This window comes from Primulina huaijiensis, unplaced genomic scaffold (genome assembly GCF_012295235.1).
Source record: "Primulina huaijiensis isolate GDHJ02 unplaced genomic scaffold, ASM1229523v2 scaffold25443, whole genome shotgun sequence".
Classification (NCBI taxonomy): Eukaryota; Viridiplantae; Streptophyta; class Magnoliopsida; order Lamiales; family Gesneriaceae; genus Primulina; species Primulina huaijiensis.
The window spans coordinates 202,160-224,684 of NW_027356198.1; the positions used below are offsets into that span (position 1 = coordinate 202,160).

Sequence of the window (22,525 nt, forward strand, 5' to 3'; positions counted from 1 at the left end):
TATTTTCTGTTTTTATGATGGACTAAAACAAAAATATCAGGAGATAATGATAGACATTATCTATATATGGGTCATGGTCCCCAAATCACACGTCATCACGTTCTCGATTCTTTTATTCATTAAGAAAATAGTTCAAAAGAGAAAACTAAAGGAATAACTTAAGGAAATAGCTCGTAGATTTGGAAAATCAAGACACGTTCTAAAGAATTCATGATTATAATTTAAGGTACGGTTCCGCTTAAGATTTCAATCAAATTTTTATTAATTTAATATTATAGATTCTGCAGTTTACAAGTTTTTTCCAACTACTACGTGATAAGCAAGGAAACAATGAAGTCGTAGAATTTTTTAACTAATTTATTCGAAATTGAGTACATGGATCGATTAACATTTTATATTGAAACATTTCTAGCGTACACGACACACACATAAAAGACGATTAGAACTTGATCATTCGTGACCTTCCCATGACCGGTGGTTTATATATATAGTTGTCGCCACACCCAAAAAATCAAAGACACTCACAGCTCAAATATTTCCGATTTCGCAAATCCCAATTCCCAACCAGTCAGAAGAATCACATTTCCTTTGACATATTTCATAACTTAAATCCAATGAATTCGGGCCACGTCCTCCTCATCTCATACCCGGCACAAGGACACATCAACCCCTCGCTTCGGTTCGCCCAAACGCTTATCCACATCGGGATTGATGTCACCTTCGCCACCACCGTGCATGTGCGGCGGCGCATGGCCGAAGCCTCCTCCGGAGACGTCCCCAAAGGCCTCACCTTCGCAACATTCTCCGACGGGTACGATGATGGCTTCAAGCCTAGCGATGACGGCAAGCGCTACATGTCGGAACTAAAAAACAGTAGCTCAAGAACTTTGAAAGATATAATTGTCGCTTCGTCGGAGCAAGGCCGCCCCGTCACGTGCTTGGTGTACACCCTCCTGCTCCCATGGGCGGCGGAGGTGGCGCGTGAGGTTCATGTCCCGTGTGCGCTTCTCTGGATTCAACCGGCCACCGTGCTGGATGTGTACTACTATTATTTTAAAGGGTTTGAAGATGAAATAAAGGCCAACTCCGGTAATCCCTCATGGAAAATTCAGTTCCCCGGACTCCCATACAACTTCTCCAAAAGTGATCTTCCATCTTTTATACTTCCAGAGAGCGCTGAAAGATTCAGCTTCGTGCTTCCATCTTTCAAGGAGCAGATTGAGGCCCTTGATTTAGAAACGAAACCGAAGGTTTTAGTGAACACTTTCGATGTGTTGGAGCCTGATGCGTTGAAATCCATTGAAAACTACGTGTTTATTGGGATCGGACCCCTGATCCCTCCTGCTTTTTTAACGGATGGTCAAGTACTCTTGTCGGAAAAATCATTTGGGGGCGATCTTTTTCAGAAATCAGATGATTACATTGAATGGTTGAACTCAAATCCGGATTCGTCTGTGGTTTATGTCTCATTTGGTAGCTTGTTGAATCTTCCGAAATCCCAGATGGAAGAGATTGCAAAAGGCTTATTAGATTCTAAAAAACCATTTCTATGGGTTATTCGAGCTAAGCAAGATGAAAAGGAAGAAGATGAGAAGCTGAGTTGCATGGAGGAACTCGAAAATCTTGGGAAGATAGTGCCATGGTGTTCTCAGCTGGAGGTTCTTACCCACAAGTCGTTAGGGTGCTTCATAACGCACTGCGGATGGAATTCAACTTTAGAGAGCTTGTCATGTGGCGTGCCGATGGTAGCCTTTCCGCAATGGACGGATCAAGGGACGAACGCAAAGCTGATCGTAGATGCGTGGAAGGTCGGGGTTAGAGTGAAAGTGAATGAAAATGGCGTGGTTGAGAGTGATGAGATTAGGTCTTGCATCGAGAAAGTGATGGGTGGTGGTGAAAATGGGAGAGAGTTGCGAGAAAATGCAAGAAAATGGAAGACTTTGGCGAGAAAAGCCATGGAGGAAGAAGGATCTTCCAACAAGAACTTGAAAGCATTTCTTCAAGAAACGGGTGTTAGATTTGACCAATGCTAGTTTTGCTTGTCATTCTTCGGAAATTGGTTTTGGCCGAGTGTTTTGGGTTTATTAATATTAGTAAGATCGATCAATATATGATCATATTTACAAAATTGTCCTCTTTTAAATTCTAGAAAAAAATATGCATGTCTAGCTAGTGTAGCTTCCCCAGCTTCAGTACAACATTTTTTTTTATTTTAACATTATTGATTTCAAAATTTTATTATTTTTTATTACGTTTATAAATAAAAACGAAAAAAATGAAATGTTTTTAAGGCAAGATAATGTTTTTGTTTCATTAAATTTGTATCTTTTTTATTTTGGCCTACTAAATTTTCAAAATTTAGTATCGATATATTAACTTTAAAATTTTTTGGCTCCGTAGTGATGACGTGTGGAAATTGTCGAATTTTTCGATATGACGCCAAAAATTGGACCGAAGTAAAAAAAAAACTAAAAGTTAAGGTAAAAAATCAAAATTTGAAAATTTATTTAAAAAAACTCAAAATTAAAATCAGATAAGACTAAAAAATATTTTTCGATTTTTAATGGGCCACATGGTGATAATATCTAAGGGACATAGTTATAGAAGGTTGCTGACATATCTAAGGGACATAGTGAATGATGATTCTCGTAAGTTTGTTGCTCTGTTGTTTCTTTTTGTTATTTTCTTTGCCAAAAAAAGAAACCCATATGCACAATTATTTTTTTCTTTCATGATTAAAAGGTTAAAGTTATTCTATCTAATTGCTCTTATTGGTAGTTTTGATGAATGTTGATTTAAATAATGCATTTAAAAGTGAGCTATGAGTACCATGATGTCATTCTTACTAATATATTCTTGCGATATGATTAATTGTTCGATGGTAGGTGTTTCGAAAATTGAAATAGTGGATGCATTAAATCCATGTACGTAAAGGGAGTCCTGTAGTGTGAAGTCTAATTCGAATTCATATATCCGAAATCATCCTGAATACACCAAATCATCCAAGAACAAAGCAATGCCGAGCTTTCAATCAGGACTCCCCCCTGCAACGACGAGGATTTCTCTGATAGAAAAGATAAAAGGGCCGACCCTGCCGAAAATATTGGGCTGCATAAAATGGAACAGAGAAACCACCAGGATGGCATGAGTCCAGTGGATGTTTCATTAGAAGAGAAGTCAATTCAAATGACACCTCCTGATCGTGATATTTTCACTCAAACTGAGATTGGCGTCGATAAAGAATATGTTGAAACTAGCACTTTTCTAACAGAGGACCAAATTCGTACGAACAACTATGTTTTCCTCAACCAAAGTTCAGATGGGAAAGAGCTCTCTGATTCAATCAACAGTCTGGTAAACTTTCTTCAATCCATAAATGTCTCAAAAGCATAAATATTACTTCATTTATGTTATTTCTGCGTACTCTCTGAAGTATTACTTGGAAATGCCTTGCAGACTTCCGGAATAAGATTTCTTATGTTCTTTCAGGTTCTTAGTCCTAGTAGTCGACGGAGGGTGTTTAAACATCCACGATCCCTCAGCTACCGGAGAACTGCTTCCTTTTCTGATGGAAATTTCCAAAGACAATTCAAGTAATTTCCTTCACAAATGTAGTTCATACAGTAAATGGACATACTTAACTGCTACATGCGTGGTTAATTGCTTGCATGCTAATCGCTATATATTCATTTTTCTTGCCATAACCTCAAGAACAGTTAAACAGCAAAAGCCTACTGTAGAATTTATAGAGAAACCACATCCTCTATCTTCTGCTACTTCGCTTGAACAAAACAATGCAAAGAAAATGCGAACTGAGTTCTTACGGGAGCCAATAGACTGAGTGTCTTGTGGAAATTCTGCTGCCTGCATCTATTCCTCCGGCTGGTTCATATTTGAATACTGGTGCCAATCCAAGCTCATCGACAACTACATCTCCTTTCCCTGTTGATCTATCAAATGTCAAGCGGAGTTTTGAAGTTTCTGAAAATGGAGATAGTCCATGCGTGAATATTGATTTGCAAACAGGAGGAATATCGCAATCTCAAAGTAGTCCCAGAAGGTTAGAATCAGAATGTTCCCACACCGATACTAGTGGTCTTGAAAGGAAGGAGCAATCTACTCTCCAAATTAAAGAATCCGAACAGGTTGCTAAACAGACCAAATGCTCGGACCTGGGATTGGAAGTGTACAATGATAACTGAGAGTCAATTGAACATGTTCAATTGAACCAAGGCACGTTGGAAATGGATCTCTGCAATACTTTTTTTTCTACTATCGCTGGTCCTCCCAAGGGAATTTTAAAGAAAAATCCAAGAGGTTGTAGAGGGCCTTGTAATTGTCTATATTGTGCTTCTTTCCATCTTCATGCTGAGAGAGCTTTTGAGTTTTCAAAGAATCAGATGCACGAAGCTGAAGAAGTCGCATTGGAGTTGATGAAAGAGGTAGCAAAACTTCGCCATTTGTTGAAAAAATCCATTACCAATGAAAATGGTTCTGAGATCGTCCCTCTTAATCTGGTAAGTTCGTATTGAATTGATTGCTATATACTAATATGAGTGTCATTGCTCTTCAGCCAGGTGATAGTTTCAATCTTAGTTTAATTCTTCCCCTTTTTTTAATGTTTCTTTTGCATTTCATTGTTCTGTAATAATCTTTCCTTGGGGTTCGAGAAAGTTTGGTGAGTCTCAAAGTGTTTTATTTCTCACAATACAGATTCAGGTTGAACAAGCTTGTTCTGAGTCACTTGAAACGGAGAAACTAGCAAAAGTGTGCCTCTCCCAGTTAAACTGTGATCTCAAAATTCATTGCAGAACGCCGGTAAAGTCAGGCATTCCTTCTGAAATTTTTTCTTGATTTACTTTTGATGGATAGAGGTTGTTTGTTATGCATTCATTCATCTAAGCCAACCAGATTCACTGGATTTAGTTTCTAAGATTTGCATGAAAAGTTTCTTCATTTTATCGTGCCACCTGCAGGCCTTGCTCCAGCCTAAGGTGACATTCTCTAATTATATCCAAGAACGATCTTTTCCAACCTCAGATCGTCTTGTCGGCATGGAAAAGACAGAATAAAAAGTAAATTTTTTGAAGAATAAGGAAAGCTCTATCTTTGGCATCAAATGATGAAATTAAGGGAATGGCTTAGTCTTCGATCTGCAACTTTATGCATTAAAGTATAAGAGATTTTTTTTATCGTTCTTGTTAGAAAAAGTTTCACTTGTTGGTGATTGCTGGTAAGATAAATGATCCGAGTCAAAACCAGAAGTTTATGTTGGAATACGATGTGATCACACTCACAGTTTCGAAATACTTTTTTGTACCAATTATACAAACCAATAAATTATTATTAGCCTTCTTGGGAAGTTATGTTCATATTTTTGTTGCTTCTGTTTAAACTCATTCTGTATCCAGCTGGTACAATCCGTAAAGCAAATGAGTACTATAGTCGATTGGCAGCGACGTCCGGATACTTATCTAGCTTTGTTGGAGGTTGCAGCAATATATGTGCTCTTCAGCACAAATGAAAGAGGAGTGGTATAACCCCCATGGTAGAAGCTTTGGAGTATTGCGTACAAACAATTGAGGATCTTAATAACTTGACAGCTAGCTATTATAGTGGCTTCTTATCGTACCAATTATTAGTCTTGCTCAGTTTTGTAAGCCTATCATTTGCGTCTCTTGTAAACTTCTCGGGGGGTTCTTCATTGGCAAACACACACGCACACACATAGACACGCTATTTTTTGACGATCAGCCTCGATCTTTTCTTTCGTGCTGCTGGAGCCATTACTATTCATCTATAGACCAAAAGCTAACAAACAGATAATTTCATTTTATTATAACCAGATACTAAAACAAGTCCAGATTCACATAAACAAGGAAACAAACTAATAGAATCTTGAAATAAACTTCGTTGTCTTGTACAAAAGAAGCGTCATCCCTTGTTATACCCTGCATTCTTGAGGAAAGCCTTGAGGAAATCGTTTATAATCCGTGCAATAATTGTATATCATGAAATTCTTCTGAACCCATCTCAGCCTCCTACGACCATATGCGTCGAGTTCTTGGTTTTGCCATGCCCCGTTCGAGAATCCTGATGTGCAGGATCCAGAACAAGTTTGCACGTTGAAGTTCCTGTAGTAGGCAGTAAATGGTGCCTTGGACCAGTCTGTTTTTACTAGCCCGCCTCTCGTGGCCCAGTCATCGGCGTTCCACAGGCTGGAGTAGATCTTCATGGGTTGGCTTTTAGGGTATGAGACACCAAGGGACTCAGCATTTTTGAACTGCCTGATGGGAGTGTTGTCCACCAAGAATCTGAAAATGTGCAAGAGGTTGGTATGTCAATAAAAAACTTTTACTTTCTAGGAAACTTAAAAAGCTCACCTCCCAATCTTCTGCAATATTCTCCAACATTTCCATAATCAATATATATATTATTTCTATATATCACAGAATTATCTTTCCACCCCCCTCCCCCAAATAATAATTGAAGGTCGGAATACTTATGGTTGATTAATGTGCTTACACAATTTGATAGGGGTTCCATTGGATAGAGTAGGTGTGGAAATTTTTGGTGGGATCAAACCATAGGTAGAATTGTTGCTCTCTGTTCCCTTTGCCTTGAGCGTACACATTTGTGTGCACAATGTAAGGTTCTCCAGTCACGTTTCCCAGGAACTCGAAGTCGATTTCGTCGTGGTTCGGCCCTTGAGAAGACAGCTGCAACAATTAACTTAAATTGTTTGTTGGTTGGTCTCTCCCCAGGTTTATCTTGTATTGTAAAAATCTTAAATTCATTTGCATTAATAATATTAGCATATTGTATTTTTAAAAAGTTTTGTCTTGTGGACTCCTTTATTATGAAGTGAAAAACTAATACAATATTTTTTTTTGTGAATGGAAAAAATATCCAGCATTCAAATAAAATTGAGAGGTGCGAAAATGACCTATTTTGGACGCATCTTTTTGAATGATTAAACAAGTTGCATGTGTTTTTTTTGGTACTCTTTGATATATGCTACCGAATTTCCTTTTCGTCTAAAAGTTGGAGGCTCAAATAAATCAGTCCAGCAAAGACATTAACTTTTCTTAAATTCACATTTTTTTAAAAAATTATATGAATAATTAGGATTATTATCATGAGGTGGATTTATGTATGAAATTAACGCATGTATCAAAAAATAATATGAGTGAAACGTACATAATATGTGGTGACTGTTCCAGCAGAGTCACCCGCAACAAGTTTGAGCTGCATATCAATCCTCCCGAACAAATACTCTTTCTTGGATTGGAATCCTGAACCAGAGGTTTTATCCAACGACAGAGAAAGAAGCTCCCCTCCATTGAACACCTTGCCCCGATTACCTCCCCACGTTAAGTCGAATTCTTGATTCAAATTGCCGGCAAAACTACTACTCAGTGTCACAAGGAAAACCAACAAAAATGCTGGCAACCCTTCGGAAAATGAAGCCATTTTCTCTTCGGATTATGTGTGTGTGTGTTGTATATGTTGTATATATTATATGATGGATTTGATTAATTTCTTGAAGAACAGCTGATATATAAGCTATATATGGATGAGTTTTTGTCAATGTGTGTGCGGTGTATACATATATATATATAGGGGTGGGTCGATATGTGTAACGGGGGATGGGACGGGTTGGGGGGGGTGGGGGTGGGGGGGGCATTATGGAAGTAATAAAATGCTTGTGAAGACCAACTGGAGCTGATTGAGTTGGTGCCAGCTTGGAGCAATCAAAGCTGGAACCTGCTTTTGTTCAATTAAAATCTCTAAATTTATTTATTTTATGGACAGATGAATTTAAATATATATTTATGAATGGCACCATATCATATGTGTGTTTGATTCAAGAATCTTAGAAAACAATTTAGAATATAACATGATATGATCATTTCTCCAAGGAATATAATTAACATGACTTTCTTTCTATATATCCGTCTAATTTGCCCCCCTTCTTTAGATTTCATGGGTCGTCGGTATGTACGTAGCTAGGTTCGATCATTCTTCAAACGGAAATATATTTTTCAAAGACGTTTTATTTAATTAATTTTTGAAATATAAAAAAGTGTGAAATGTGGTTCAAAGTAGTTTGGAGTTTTGTGGAGAGTGGGAGCTTCCAACAATGATTCCGGGTATGGCCCCTCTTCCTTCCTATCGATTTTAATGTGGACTATTCAATGGATGCCAACCAAGCAATCTATATATATATATATATACATAACATATAATAGAAGCTCATAAAGTACACTTCAAAACTTAGATATGATCACGAATTCCCCGTTGGATTGCCCAACTCTATTTAATATTCATACATACATATCGAATTTTATACATAAATTGTAGCTAGCATGCATGACAGAGCAATGATGCATGTTTAGAAAAAAGATACACATCATTATACTGGTTGAGGCAGATGTGGAGATGAGAAAACTATCTTCCTTCTTTTGATATTGTTCGATTTTCGTATTGTCATGTCATTTTTTAAATATTTACTTAATTANGACACTCACTTATTTGATATACAATTTTGATATGTTTCATAACATCCAATATCTGAGTACTAAAACTGCACAAAAACTCTATGAGATCAATATTCTATTTGGGTCATCCATGAGAAAAAAATTGTTCTTTATTGTAAATATAGATAGTGTTGACTCGTCTCACGAATAAAGATTCGTGAGATATTCTCCAAAAACCTATTAAGCTAATGGTCCGGAGAACGCATTACCTAAGTTTGTAATAATTTTCTATGTTTAATAAATTTAATTATTTCGTGGATTATTTTTGTTTTAATATTGGTGATAATTGTTTACACATTTTTCTTTTAAAAAACATGATCAAATTTTGTGTGAGAAAATTATCTTATCCACTTCTCCAGCTCAATAAAATATTATAATAGTAAATTATTAAATATTCATGGAATATGTGAACCAATTACGAAGAGATCAGGATGTCAGTTCTTCAGTACAATGTATCGAGCCATCCAATTTTACAAACGTGTTAAAAAACAAAATCACCCCATATTTCATGAGTTGACATTTGAATTAAATAACGTAAAAATGGGTATCTGCCGACGATAGTTTTTTAGCTCCTCAGTCATTTCGATTGGTTATCTAAGTTATCATAGTTACCATCGTTTGGATGAAGAGACATAAATATGAGAGATACATGAGTTCGAACTCACTTGAAAAGAAAAAAATTCGTTGTCGACGCCAAATGCATGTATAGCCCAGGTGTCCAAATTTTTTTCAACAAAATTTGTATATAAATTTTGTATAATTTTGGAATAATATGATATTAGTTCGGGTATATCAATTTAAAATATATATTAAAAAATTCTAGAGTTTAAAATTCTAACCAGAACATGACTATATTTCTGACTCCGTCACTGATCGACAATATCGACTCCTTGTATATAACATTAGGTCATCAACGAGGTAATGTTTGTGTGTGTTGTATAGAGTGCATTTTTTTAGATGACAACTACTTCTATTATTATAATTAATAAAACAAAATAGCATTATCTTGCTGGAATACCTAAAAATGGATTCAAATATTTAACACCGCCTACTAATTATTGGGACCAAATTTGATGCTCAAACTCACGCATGATGAATTTACAATACTTTTTCCGAATTAAATAAAATAAAGAAGAAAAATATTATATTCTTTACTGGAAAGATTTGAATATTATATTTTGAGTTTTGTGAATTTGACAGTGTTGCATAATTTTACACACCAACAACTCCATTTACATACCTTTTGTTGCAAAAATATATATATTACAAGATTTTGGTCCGCTAGATATGAAATATAATAATAATATTGCATGCGTACGTGGTAAGTCCATAAAAAATATCATGTCCGATAAAATTCACAATTTTTATTCTCCGATGTATATTGAATAAACTCTCGATTTAACACAATAGTCTGTAAATCACGTTTACAAAGTGTTATACTGGTGTAGTTGCTGGGAGCATCTAAAGTAGGAAAGTGGGCCATGTATGGAATATTTTGGTAATTGGGATGGCCCATTTAATTAAACAATGAAGCCCAGAGCCGTCACTAGACTAGGCCCACTCATTCTCAGCACTTCGGGTTTTGTTATATTTTAACTATTAAATTCGGCGCCTAATAATAATAATAGTATAGTAATTAAAGCTTTGTTTATGGCAGTGAATTCGGGGTATTTTTTTTTAGAGAGTAATATATGCTATGTATTGGATTTCATTTTCTAAATAATATTTTTTTGAACGAAATCTCAAATTTTTGAGTCATTAATCAATATTTTAAAATTCATTAAAACAAAATATAATAATAAATATACGTAAGTAATAATAGAAGTTAATCAAAGATTAATTTTTTTTATTGAAATAAATTAACGAGTAAATAACATTTTTTTTCGACGGAGTTGGAAAACAACGAAGGGAAAGAAAACCAAACAAAGCCTCTTTGTCGGATGTAAAAGTTAATTGCTCGAAATCTTGAAGATTGGAAAAATCAGAGGGCAATTCTATTCTGAATCAGAAGAAATTAAATGTGGACTACCTTTTTTATATCAAAAAATATTTGAATTTATTCATATAAAACACTTAATTTTGTTACAAATTTCTAACATATATTGTCTATATATGTAGAAGCATGAAATTTTGTAGATTTGTCGAATTCTTTACAATTGTTTGTGCTAATGCAACTTCCAAATTTTGCAACATACAATTTAAATTTGGAAATATCAATTGAATGATTTGGATACAATCATATCCAAAATTGCGAAAACGTAATAAACATGATCAAAAATATAATTTTTCCTCATGCAGACACGTCGGCTGCGACGCCTAAACAATGGTATGACGCCTAAACAATGGTATGGCGCCAAAAGGCTTCGAAATCATGTGGTTCCGGCAAGAGGCAAAAAATTGTATGATTATTAGATTAAAAAGTACATACATGCATACAATAATATATAACGACCCAACAAATTATTTAATGAATAATCCCATAATTAGGTACATGGCTTCTTGGGGATGTCTCCACACGAACCACTAGCACATTTGCTCATGCAATATTCTTTACAACATACCACGCGATCCTCATTTGATCTAATATCACAAACACACAGATACTCGTAGATGCATAGAAGAAAACATTCGTTTTTTTTCATCTTTTTCATGTCCCAAGCCGCCGGCCAGAGTTCCCGTGGCCGATCCCAGTGGTGCTGCCGTTGATATTACTGCCAGGATAACGAAGATGAGGGCGGCGACGGTGGCGGCTCCGCTGGTTCTGATGGCCATTTTAGTTGGTTTTCTATGTAAATGCAGTACTTTAGGTTGTCAAGCGATAAAGCTTACCCCTTTAATAATTTTAGTAATTACATGAACTTTTACTACGATGATAATAAAATTACGATTGATTTTAGAGATTTTTGTAATTCGGAAAATTCTATCTGCTGCCTTAATTACCGTTTGAAAATACATAGTAAATCTTTCATTTCACACTCTAATTTTTTTTTTTTTGGGGAAAAGGATGCCTTAATTTCCACTCACTCCGAGACGGCGTCACAAGTCAATTTTGTGAGACATATATCTTATTTAGGTCATCCATAAAAAATATTATTTTTATACCAAAATTATTACTTATTATTATAAGTATGGACATAGTTAACCTATATCACGAATAAAAAATAGTAAAACTGTCTTGCAAAAACTATTTATAATATTGGTTACGAGTCTTTGTGGATTTTTAATTCTCAGTGGAACATTGGTTTATAACAACTTGATTCTTATTTAATTGGTCAAATTGTAATAGCACACGTATTACATAAGAATTTAAATGTCATATTTCACAGTACATTAAATTTTATTGCGTCGAATTCTAAAAAACAACAACAATAATTATTGCGTCGATTAAAATTAATTATTATTTTGTATACGAATTCATTTTATGGGCCTACAGAGAAAATATAGGTTGCAGGGTGTCCATTTATATTGTAGCCCATGAATTTGTTCATGGGCCCAAGAAAATGCGATCGAACTCTTTTAGTTGCGATTAGGGCATAAAATTAGTTCAATATGTCTATTTTTGAATAATTTCGACTTAATTTATTGGAATTTTTTTCCCCCTTCTATTAATATTTATGGAAATTTATTTTTCATATATATCATTTCAAAACTAATGATAGAAAGATGAATGATTTTTCTATCTTATATTTGAAGTATATCTCTCATACGACATGGTTAAATTTTAGTTATTAGATAGTCGATTATAAATGTGTTGAATGCGTTTTTTTTTTTTAAAAAAAAATTATGAGAATGATTTTGAAACATGTGAGAGAGTGTAGTATTTTTTTAATTTCATAACATTTTAGTAATGCAATATTGCACCTAAAATAAAATAGAGAATGTATCTAAAAAGAAATTCATTTGACTTGTGTGTTATAGAGTAGGATTCAAATTTTGTGTTAAAATTATATATTATTTAAATTTATAGAATAGTATTCAATTTTTATGTGTTCCATATTTGTCGCACTTCTAGTAACCAATACGTGTCCATGTCACTCTATTGGTGGACAAAAAGAGTTTTCTTTTTCTTTCTTTCTTTCTTTTGTTTTTTTTTTATTATTTTGTTTTTTTGTGAGAAAAAACATGTGAATAAAATGTATAAAAGGGAAAAATCAAATTNATCATTGATTAAACGTCTGCAAATGATTGCTAGACCAATGATTATGAAAACAAAGCTCCCTATTTCTATATGGGGACATGCAATTTTACATGCTGCTTCATTAATTCGCATCAGACCAAGTGCATATCATAAATACTCCCCATTGCAGCTTGCATTTGGTAAAGAACCAGACATTTCTCATCTGAGAATTTTTGGATGTATGGTGTATGTGCCTATTGCACCACCTCAACGAAAGAAAATGGGACCTCAAAGAAAGATTGGAATTTATATTGGTTATGATAGTCCATCGATCATTCGATATCTTGAACCACAGACAGGCGACGTGTTCACAGCACGTTTTGCTGATTGTCATTTTAATGAGGAAATCTTCCCAATGTTAGGGGGAGAACAGAAACATACCGAAAAAGAAATTACATGGTATGTATCATCATTGTTACATCTGGATCCAAGAACAAAACAATGTGAAAAAGATGTACAGCAAATTGTGCACTTGCAAAGAATAGCAAATCAAATACCAGATGCATTTGCAGACACAAAAGGGGTAACTAAATCATATATACATGCTGCAAATGCCCCTGCTCGAATTGAAATTCCGAAGAAACAAATTGAAGATAGTCATGATGTCATTAAACGCCTGAAGCGTGGAAGGCCAGTTGGTTCCAAGGATAAAAATCCTCGAAAAAGAAAATTCATAGAGAAACACAATGATCACAAAATAGAGAATGATGTTCCTGAAGAAACACATAATGATCACAAAATAGAGAATGATGTTCCTGAAGAAACACATGATGATGAAAATGTTTTGTCAGAACCACAAACTGACGAGAATCATGAAATCTCTATCAATTATATTAATACTGGAAAAATATGGAACCGAAAAGATATAGAAGAAATTGATGATATATTTTCTTATAATGTGGCAATCGACATCATAAATGATAATGAAGATCATGAACCAAAATCTTTTGGTGAATGTAAAAATCGGCAGGATTGGATAAAATGGAAAGATGCCATCCAGGTTGAATTGGATTCGCTAAATAAACGTAATGTTTTTGGACCTATAGTCCTTACACCTGAAGGTGTAAAACCTGTTGGATACAAATGGGTTTTTATTCGAAAGCGAAATGAGAAAAATGAAATAGTAAGATATAAAGCTCGACTTGTTGCACAAGGTTTTTCTCAAAGGCCTGGAATTGATTATGAAGAAACGTATTCTCCTGTGATGGATGCAATTACGTTTCGGTATTTGATTAGCTTGGCAGTATCTGAAAATTTAGAAATGCGTCTTATGGATGTTGTTACAGCCTACTTATATGGATCACTTGATAGTAATATATATATGAAAATCCCTGAAGGATTTAAGATGCCTGAAGCACAAAGTTCAAAACCCAGAGAATGTTATTCTGTGAAATTACTAAGATCATTATATGGGTTGAAGCAATCCGGCAGAATGTGGTATAATAGGCTAAGTGATCACTTGATGAAAAAGGGATATGTAAATAATTCAATATGCCCTTGTGTTTTCATTAAGAAAACAACATCCGGATGCGTAATTATTGCTGTATATGTTGATGATTTAAACATCATTGGAACAAATAAGGAAATTCAAGAAGTTGTGTCATACTTGAAAGAAGAATTTGAAATGAAGGATCTTGGAAAAACCAAGTATTGTCTGGGTTTACAAATTGAACAAAAAGAATGTGGAATATTTGTTCACCAGACAAATTATACAGAAAAGATCCTTAAACGTTTTAATATGGACAAATCAAATCCTTTAAGTACTCCAATGGTTGTTAGATCATTAAACATAGAAAAGGATCCATTCCGTCCATGTGAAGATGATGAAGATATTCTTGGTCCAGAAGTACCATATCTAAGTGCTATCGGTGCCCTTATGTATCTTACAAATTGTACAAGGCCTGATATATCTTTTGCCGTAAATTTATTGGCAAGATTTAGCACATATCCAACAAAGAGACATTGGAACGGAATTAAACATATATTCCGTTATCTACGAGGAACGACAGACTTGGGACTTTTGTATTCAAAAGATGCTAATCCAAGTATAATTGGTTATGCCGATGCTGGATACTTATCTGATCCACACAAAGCACGTTCTCAAACTGGATATGTATTTACTCGTGGAGGCACTGCAATTTCTTGGCGTTCACAGAAACAAACACTTGTAACAACTTCATCAAATCATGCCGAGATTATTGCACTACATGAAGCAAGCCGTGAATGTGTGTGGTTAAAATCAATGACTCAACATATCCAAATCTCATGCGGATTATCATTCGACGAGAAGCCTGTGATACTATATGAAGATAATGCTGCATGTGTTGCTCAAATGAAAGAAGGATACATAAAAAGCGACAGAACTAAACATATTCCTCCTAAGTTCTTCGCATTCACCAAGGAGCTTGAGAAGAATAAATGTATTGATGTTCGTCACATTCAATCAAGTGAAAACTCATCAGATCTCTTCACAAAGGCACTTCCTACGACAATATTCAGAAAGCACATATATAATATTGGGATGCGCAATCTACGAAATTTGTGAAGAATTGTTCGTGTCAACATGAGGGGGAGTTTACGTGACTGCACTCTTTTTCCCTTACTATGGTTTTTATCCCAATGGGTTTTTCCTAGTAAGGTTTTTAACGAGGCAGTATAAAAACACGTAATGTATACAATCATTATGATCATCATCACAAGGGGGAGTGTTGAAAAATTATTTAAAAATGTGTTAAATATTTGTGTTGAAAATGTGAATGTTGAATGTTGAAAATTAGGTAAAATTAGGTGTTGAATATTGAAAATTAGTGTGTGATGATGTAGGTAATGATGTATTTTATTTTTGGATTATTTGTAAAAATTTTCTATAAATAGATCTCTCATTTGTGAAGAAAATCACAATTGAGTTGAGAGAAAAATATTATAAAGTGTGTAGTGTGATAATTTTGAGAGTTTGAGATTTTTACTTTTTTACCGTAAATTTTTACTTTTTCACAATAGGTACAAGGTTTCTTTGTGTTATATAATATACATGGAATTAAATATATTTTATTTTTGAATTTTTTTAAATTATTCCCACGACTTACATAACTTCTAAGACTAAAACAATATGATTTGAAAAGTTCAAGAAAGTTGTAATTTCTTCAAAAGCAAAATTAGATTTTATAAACATAAAAAGTAATTATGGATTTTCCCCAATATATTTAACTTTTCGGAGTTAAACTAGGATTATGGATTTTTTGTTTTTTTAAGGAAAGACGTGTCTATTTTTTTTTTTAAAGAAAGTATTTAGAATTTTTTCTTTTAAAAAACTATTGGAAATAAACATGATTGAAAAAGTAATTATTTAATGTGTTAACCAACACTAGAATGACTTGTTTAAATTTTTTTTAAAAATAATATGATTTTGAGTTAACATCGAGGAGATTATTCTATCAAGATTTGGATAGAAATAGTGTTGTTTCTATTTATGCATTGAACCAAAAGTCAGCTAGTTATTATGACCTATTATTGTTTGTTAAGGAAAAAACACGAGTCATTTTGATAATAATAATGATTATTATTGTCATTATTTTATGTGAAAGGAAATTAGCAGAGTTTTAGCCAAGACTTTTAACAACTTCCTAAAGTCTAATTAGCGACAAATAAAGAATTTTGTCGCACAGATCATTGCCTGTATCTTCTCATTTGACTAGCTATTTTTTAGTTGTCAAAACTAGGGCAAGCCAAAGACCCACCGTTAAGCCGAATGGGCTTACTATTATTTTGACGTGTTGAAAAATTATCAGTTCAACTTAATTTATTTATTTTTTATGATATGGTGATCTTTATAACGAAACTAACTCATTTTAACGTCTTTATTTATTTACGATGCTTTGCAATTATTATTCAATTGTAAAAAAAATTATATTTTGCAATTCAAAAAAATAGGACTAAATTCATTTTTTTAAGACAAAAATTGATTTGACTTCCAATTGTTTTTCGCCTTGAACTGGGGGACGTGGAGCCATTGAAACTCAACATACTAATGGATTGTGGGTAACATTTTTCATATTTACTTCCGTTATTTGAGGTTACTTTATGTTATATCGATTTTGTTTTTCTTCATATTTTAATATCATTAGATAACATGAGTTTCTCATTTTTTTATAAAAATTGACATATATGTTGATGATCTAATGACTAACATTTGACTATATACGAAAAAGTATTATATCATAGAATAATCTCATTGTTTGGACGATGATTTGCTTCTTTATATGCATGAATGTGGATGGTTAAATTAAATTCTTGCATTCAACATAATTCTTATTAATTCAACCATAATCTTCATTTTTTTGTTCCATCTAAGCCTGGTTCGGTATGGTATACCCATTTTTTTAATAATACCGTATATCGTATAGAAATTTTTCGGTACCGAAAAATGAATATCGATACCGTACCGAAATTTCGGTATGACATAAATTACATACTGTTCTTACCAAAAAAATTCGGTATATCGCAATTTCGGTACGACATCGATATAATACCGTCTATACCGAAATTTTTTTTTTTAAAAATTGTTAATCCCATCACAATGACAACAAAATAATTTTATTATAATAATTTTTCGGTATTTCGGTATATACCGAATTACCGAACATTTCAAAAACATATACCGATACCGATACCGAAAATTTCGGTACGGTAAATATCGGTATATGCGGTATATTTCGATATGGTATGCACGATATACCGAAATTTCGGTATTTTTTCCCAGCCCTAGTTCCGTCTTCTATTATTATTATTATTATTATTATATTTAAGTTTGATTATATAAAACATCTAGAAGGCTTCCATTTTCTATAAGTTTTTCCATATTGATTAGTGAAATCTTATTTGAAAGATCATATAAATGTTGATTTGACCAAATGTAATAATGAACATTATTAAAATAGTAGAAACAAAACCAAAATTTATAACAAGTAACAATAGATTAATAATATAATAGTTCAAATATCATATTTCGATTTTATAATAATTATCGAATACAAGCAAATTAAATTACATAAAATGAATATTTACTTGTAAATTATGATGGCAAAATCACTTTGTTTAAATTCCGTTAAAGTCTTATCTATATTTTATTTCCCGTGTGGAAACCGTAAATCAGACGTGCACATGCTTCATCTTTTTCTCATTCTGTCTTTTCTCTGCCAAAACTCTGCTCTACATTTTTTGTACTCTACTTCTCTCTCTAGACTTCAATTTTAGTCCAATCTTTGTATCTGAAACACGGCGCACAGGCTACGCAGATAACATGGATGGTCAAGATCACAAGAAGCTCATCACTTCTGCAGGTTTTACTTTTGACTCGGATCTATTTATCATCGATTTCTTGAATTGCTGAGGTTTCTTGGGGTCAATCTGCTGCTTGCGTTGGTGTTTTTTGTTCTTTACTTGTTTTTTGTCAAGATTTTACTGGGTTTTTGTTTTCATGTGTGGATTTATCGCGGGTTGTCTGATATCTGTTTTTTTTATGCAATGCACGCACCCCCACCTAGGCATTGTTTAAGAAACGGTTGCGAGTGATTGATTTTTTTGAAGTGTGCGTAATCTTGTTTAGACCTGATTCATAGTACCTGGTGTGCCGGAGCTACCACAAGTCGAATGAAAAATTTCAAATTTTATGCTATGTTTACCCTCCTTTTGGAATCGTTAATCTCGAGCCCTGTCTGTTGTTGGGTTTGTTTCTTGATTGCGGTTAACTTTATAGTTTTGTTAAGTTTGTCATTTATCTTCTTGATATTGTTACCATTTCGATTCTGAAGTTGATAATCGATTAAATTTCTTAATTCTTGAAGTGCACGAAGTTCATGGGGTTCACCTATGCAACAGATGTGGATGGCCTTTTCCAAATCCACACCCAAGTGCCAAACACAGAAGAGCTCATAAACGAGTTTGTGGGAAAGTTGAAGGCTATAAAATGAGTCCATCTGATTTGGCTATTTCCGATGACGAACATGCTTCGGATGAGGACGAGCAGCATACCCCCAGTGAGAATTAACGAGTCAATATATATACTTATCGGTGTCTATTTTTATAAACTGTGGCTTTTGTTTGATTGTTTTTTCCCTTTTGAGAAGTTTTTATTGGTTGAAGGTCCTACGATTGAGAAGAGTTATGTGAAGGAGTCTAATAGTGACGGTGGAGTTCATCTGAGGTCTAATAAATCGGAAGATGATGTGTTTTCAGATGCAGTTACAGATTTTTCAGAGAGTGGAATTAGTCCCAGCTTGGAAGAGCGTTTAGAAGTTATCAAAGGAGATGACAAGAAGATAGAGCAAAAAAGTGTGGAGGGTGATATTAATGTGAACCTGTTAAAGAATGTTGATGAATGTGCTGGTAAGCATTTCTTGAATTCAGTCATTTGCTTGTTGTTAAAGTTTTACTTGCTTCTCTTGCATTATAGTTATCGAATCAGATATCTGCCTTAGTACTTGTTATCTTAGCTGGAAGATATGGCTAGTTTCTTTAAATTTTTGTGGCATTGTTTCCTCTGTAAAGGAGGGAAAGAGTATCTGTCATGTTATGCCATTAGTGTGGTAGCTGGATATTATGTCAACAATGCAACAAGACTGCTGGTTGTGCTTGGTTTACGCTAATGTAGCAGAATTTTGTGATAGGTGGAGATAGTCTTTGTCCATGTATTCTCCTGTCTAGAAGAATAAGCAAGATTGAGAAAGGGCACACGAATTTTTAATTTACCATTCACCATGGAATTGAAAATGCCAATATGATTGATCACTTTCGATGAGACACCTACGTGTTGGGTATATTATTTTGTATGTTTCTGAAACGTTTCTTATGCATCAAGTAAAATAAATTGTTGAAAGCTAGAACTACATTTATGTAGTTGTCATTGAATATTTCAATTTGTCGGGTTTCTGTTTGACATTGAATTTGTCCATGGAAGATTAGGAAGATGGAATGGTAATTAATGTCACAACTGGGATTGCAAAATAGTTGGTGATAATTTTAAACTTCTAACTTCTTGCTCACTTCTTGGTAGCATGAACATTATGTTCCGAGTCAGGTTAAGCTCTCTAAATTCTATATTATGCCATTATCAATACTAACTAAATGGTGCATATATTGCGTCATTTATACCCAAAAACTTGTTTCCATAATCGACTTAGTCGATTTTGACTGCATCTTGCATGTTAGAGACCTAGATAGAAGAATTTCTGGGAAAGCAAAATGAGATTATTGGAGCTTTTAATGTTGGGCAAATCTTTCTTTTGATAAAATTGTTTGCGGATGATTTATGCCTTTCGTTATTTCTTCTAGTTGTCTATGTCTCCACAAGTCCCATAAGTTCAGTTCCGTGAATGCAGACATAACCGAGAAACTCAATGATCCGATAAGTAGTGACCAAATGTGTACTGGTGCCAAAGCAGTTTCTGTTGAACCCGGCAATCACTTACAGCCTGATGATACCAAATATGATAGCCCGAAGAGTGTACCTATCCAAGTGGAAGGAGATAAGTTGGCTTCTGTGAGCTTTAACTCCAAAGAAGAAAAAGCTTCAGATCCTACATTAATGGCTGTTGAGAGAAAGGAAGCGCCACATGATAAGCTTGATGGAAGCACTCATGTCTCAGATACCACTAATTTTACTGCTGTTGAAGATAAAAATGAAATGGAAGACGTCGAAGTGTCTCTTGCAGGGACGTGTGATAAATTTGTACCGAGGGAAACAAGTGGCGATGATGTCGAGTCTTCAAAGGAAAAATGTTCAGTCACGACCGTTTCAATCCCGGTCTTCCATAATTCTTCTGCGTCAGAAGATGATTCAACTACAAGGGTTCTTGAAGAAAATGCGAATCACCATGATGAAAAGGCGAATTGTGAGCTTCCGTTGGCTGGGGATGGAAGTGGCAAAGGAGTTGCTATGGAGGAGCAAATAATTCTTGATTCATCAAAACCACCTGTTAATTCAACCGATCCTTTACCTTCAGGTGAAGTGGATGTTGATCCAAGACAATTAGAAAGTTTATCTAAAACTGAATCTGGTTTGCTAGAATTCAAAGATGCTGATTTTATGAGATCTCGTCAAGGATTTGAAACGGGTAACATCACTGGATTGGATATTCGGCTAAATCTTGACGTCCCTGATGTTGTTAGAGTAAAGTCCGCTGCTGTTGCTGACGTGGTGGACGAATCTAATCATGACAGTGATGTTGCGTTTTCAGAAAAAACTAAAGAACAGCTGATTTCAAAACCTTCCAACAATCCATTCTCAGATTCAGCTGAAAACTACGCCACTATAGATAGCCTCACCAATGATGTCCAAAAAACACCAGAGTCCGTCAATGTTCACGAGGATACGGAACAAAAACATGATAGCGGTGCTGTAATATTACCTGAAAGTTCTGACAGCTCCCCACTAAATGTGAAAGAACCACCGTCTGTGAAGGAAAAATGTCTGCTTGAAACTGATTCTAACAAGAGCCATGCAACTGAAGATTTCAGTATGCCGGTATCGGTTAGCATTGTTGAAAAACCTCACAAAATTTCACACGAAGATTCTTCGAATGCTGATAAAAAAGTCTCTGATGGTGAAAAGGCCACTGTTGTTGATTCCAAATCCTCGCAAAATGAAGGCTATACAAATGACAAGCTGATAAATGAGAAAGATAACGTCTCTGCAGCTGATAGTTTGGAAGGAAAATGGGGTTCAATTTCAGGTAATTTTTTTGATTCAAGTATGTCTGTCTATCTTTTATGTTCTCTTCTTATCACCTACTTTTCGTGATTAACTGAATGCTCTCTTTCTAACCAACATGGTAGCTGTCGAAACAAACTCCCAATCATCCCCAAGATCAGAAACTAATATGCAGAATTCAGAGCTGAGGAACATTAAAGTCCATCAAAGCAAGTCAGATGATTTTGAGCCACCTTCTTTCATGACTTTGGTTCAACCTGGGAAAACACCTGATTCGGTGGCTGCGTCTACTGCTTCAGAAATCGAGCCAGTCCAATTCAATCAACAACAAAAATCTGAATCATTACAGGCTGGTTGGTTCCCTTCTTTAACTAATGTGGTGAACGACTCACAAGGGAGAAAGAAAAACGAGGAGATAATTGCAAAAGTAACAAATTGGAATGCGGGTAAGGAACATCACAGCCAGCTGAAAAATCTTTTGAATGAAGCCAAGTCCCCAAACCCGAAACAACAGAAAGATGAGACTTCGCGGATAGATAATGGTGCTGATGGGACGACTGTGAGTTCCGTTGTTGAACCTGAAGAACCTAAAATTGAGATACCGCATAAAGAGGATTGGAACTCTCCGGCTAGGTACCCAACCGTGATCAAGAAAGAAAAAAAGAAAGGCAAACCATATTGGGTGCCATTTGCTTGCTGCTCTTCGGTGAACAGGGATCTGTGATAACCTTGTTGGGTTATATTTTATTGTGTCGATATGTTTACAAGTGTCGTTTCAAGTATCTTGGGTTCAATTAAAGATTGTGCGATGCATAGGTGGTGGACTAAAAGGTGTGAGTATTGTTAGCAAACTTTTCTTGTGATTTTCTTGAATTTGTGTGTATTTTGAATAAATGTGATCGAGGATGAGGAACTTTTGTATAATTTTGAGGTTCGTTTTCGGTCTTGGTTTTCTTGAACTTGGTTAGACATTCAATGCATACAAGTTTTGATATTTTATTTCGAAATATAAGTTATACAAATGTTCCTGTTTTGCCAGGTGGGATCCCCTCTGTAATTGGTTGGCTCATAATTCATAAATATGACAGAATGGTGTTGTAA

General features: G+C 34.6%; 4 protein-coding genes across 7 annotated transcripts; 3 read left to right on the forward strand and 1 right to left on the reverse strand.

Annotated features, from left to right (window-relative positions):
* The first annotated feature begins 434 nt into the window (after positions 1 to 434).
* On the forward strand, positions 435 to 2,216 carry LOC140967601 (UDP-glycosyltransferase 75C1-like). The gene has a single exon (XM_073428210.1). The coding sequence runs from the start codon at positions 615 to 617 to the stop codon at positions 2,031 to 2,033; it is 1,419 nt and encodes a 472-aa protein (XP_073284311.1). The 5' UTR covers positions 435 to 614; the 3' UTR covers positions 2,034 to 2,216.
* A 380-nt stretch (positions 2,217 to 2,596) lies between these two features.
* On the forward strand, positions 2,597 to 5,674 carry LOC140967530 (uncharacterized). 4 transcript variants are annotated; one of them, XM_073428109.1, is made up of 5 exons: positions 2,597 to 2,648; positions 3,490 to 3,593; positions 3,717 to 4,517; positions 4,714 to 4,818; positions 4,977 to 5,674. In XM_073428109.1, exons 3-5 carry the CDS (start codon positions 4,245 to 4,247, stop codon positions 5,070 to 5,072), a joined length of 474 nt encoding a protein of 157 aa, XP_073284210.1. In that variant the 5' UTR covers positions 2,597 to 2,648; positions 3,490 to 3,593; positions 3,717 to 4,244; the 3' UTR covers positions 5,073 to 5,674. The 4 variants fall into 4 exon arrangements, 2 of the variants coding, with proteins under 2 accessions (XP_073284210.1, XP_073284209.1); XM_073428108.1 differs by lacking the exon at positions 2,597 to 2,648 and adding an exon at positions 2,986 to 3,354; XR_012173595.1 differs by lacking the exon at positions 2,597 to 2,648 and adding an exon at positions 2,986 to 3,354 and having other exon boundaries at positions 3,490 to 4,577.
* A 138-nt stretch (positions 5,675 to 5,812) lies between these two features.
* LOC140967529 (xyloglucan endotransglucosylase protein 1-like) lies at positions 5,813 to 7,589 on the reverse strand. The gene is made up of 3 exons (XM_073428107.1): positions 7,201 to 7,589; positions 6,526 to 6,719; positions 5,813 to 6,314 (listed from the first exon to the last, which is right to left on the reverse strand). Exons 1-3 carry the CDS (start codon positions 7,471 to 7,473, stop codon positions 5,945 to 5,947), a joined length of 837 nt encoding a protein of 278 aa, XP_073284208.1. The 5' UTR covers positions 7,474 to 7,589; the 3' UTR covers positions 5,813 to 5,944.
* A 10,271-nt stretch (positions 7,590 to 17,860) lies between these two features.
* Positions 17,861 to 22,365, forward strand: LOC140967502 (uncharacterized). The gene is made up of 5 exons (XM_073428048.1): positions 17,861 to 18,056; positions 18,561 to 18,752; positions 18,859 to 19,101; positions 20,094 to 21,446; positions 21,550 to 22,365. The coding sequence occupies exons 1-5, from the start codon at positions 18,017 to 18,019 to the stop codon at positions 22,146 to 22,148; spliced, it is 2,427 nt and encodes an 808-aa protein (XP_073284149.1). The 5' UTR covers positions 17,861 to 18,016; the 3' UTR covers positions 22,149 to 22,365.
* The last annotated feature ends 160 nt before the right edge of the window (positions 22,366 to 22,525 follow it).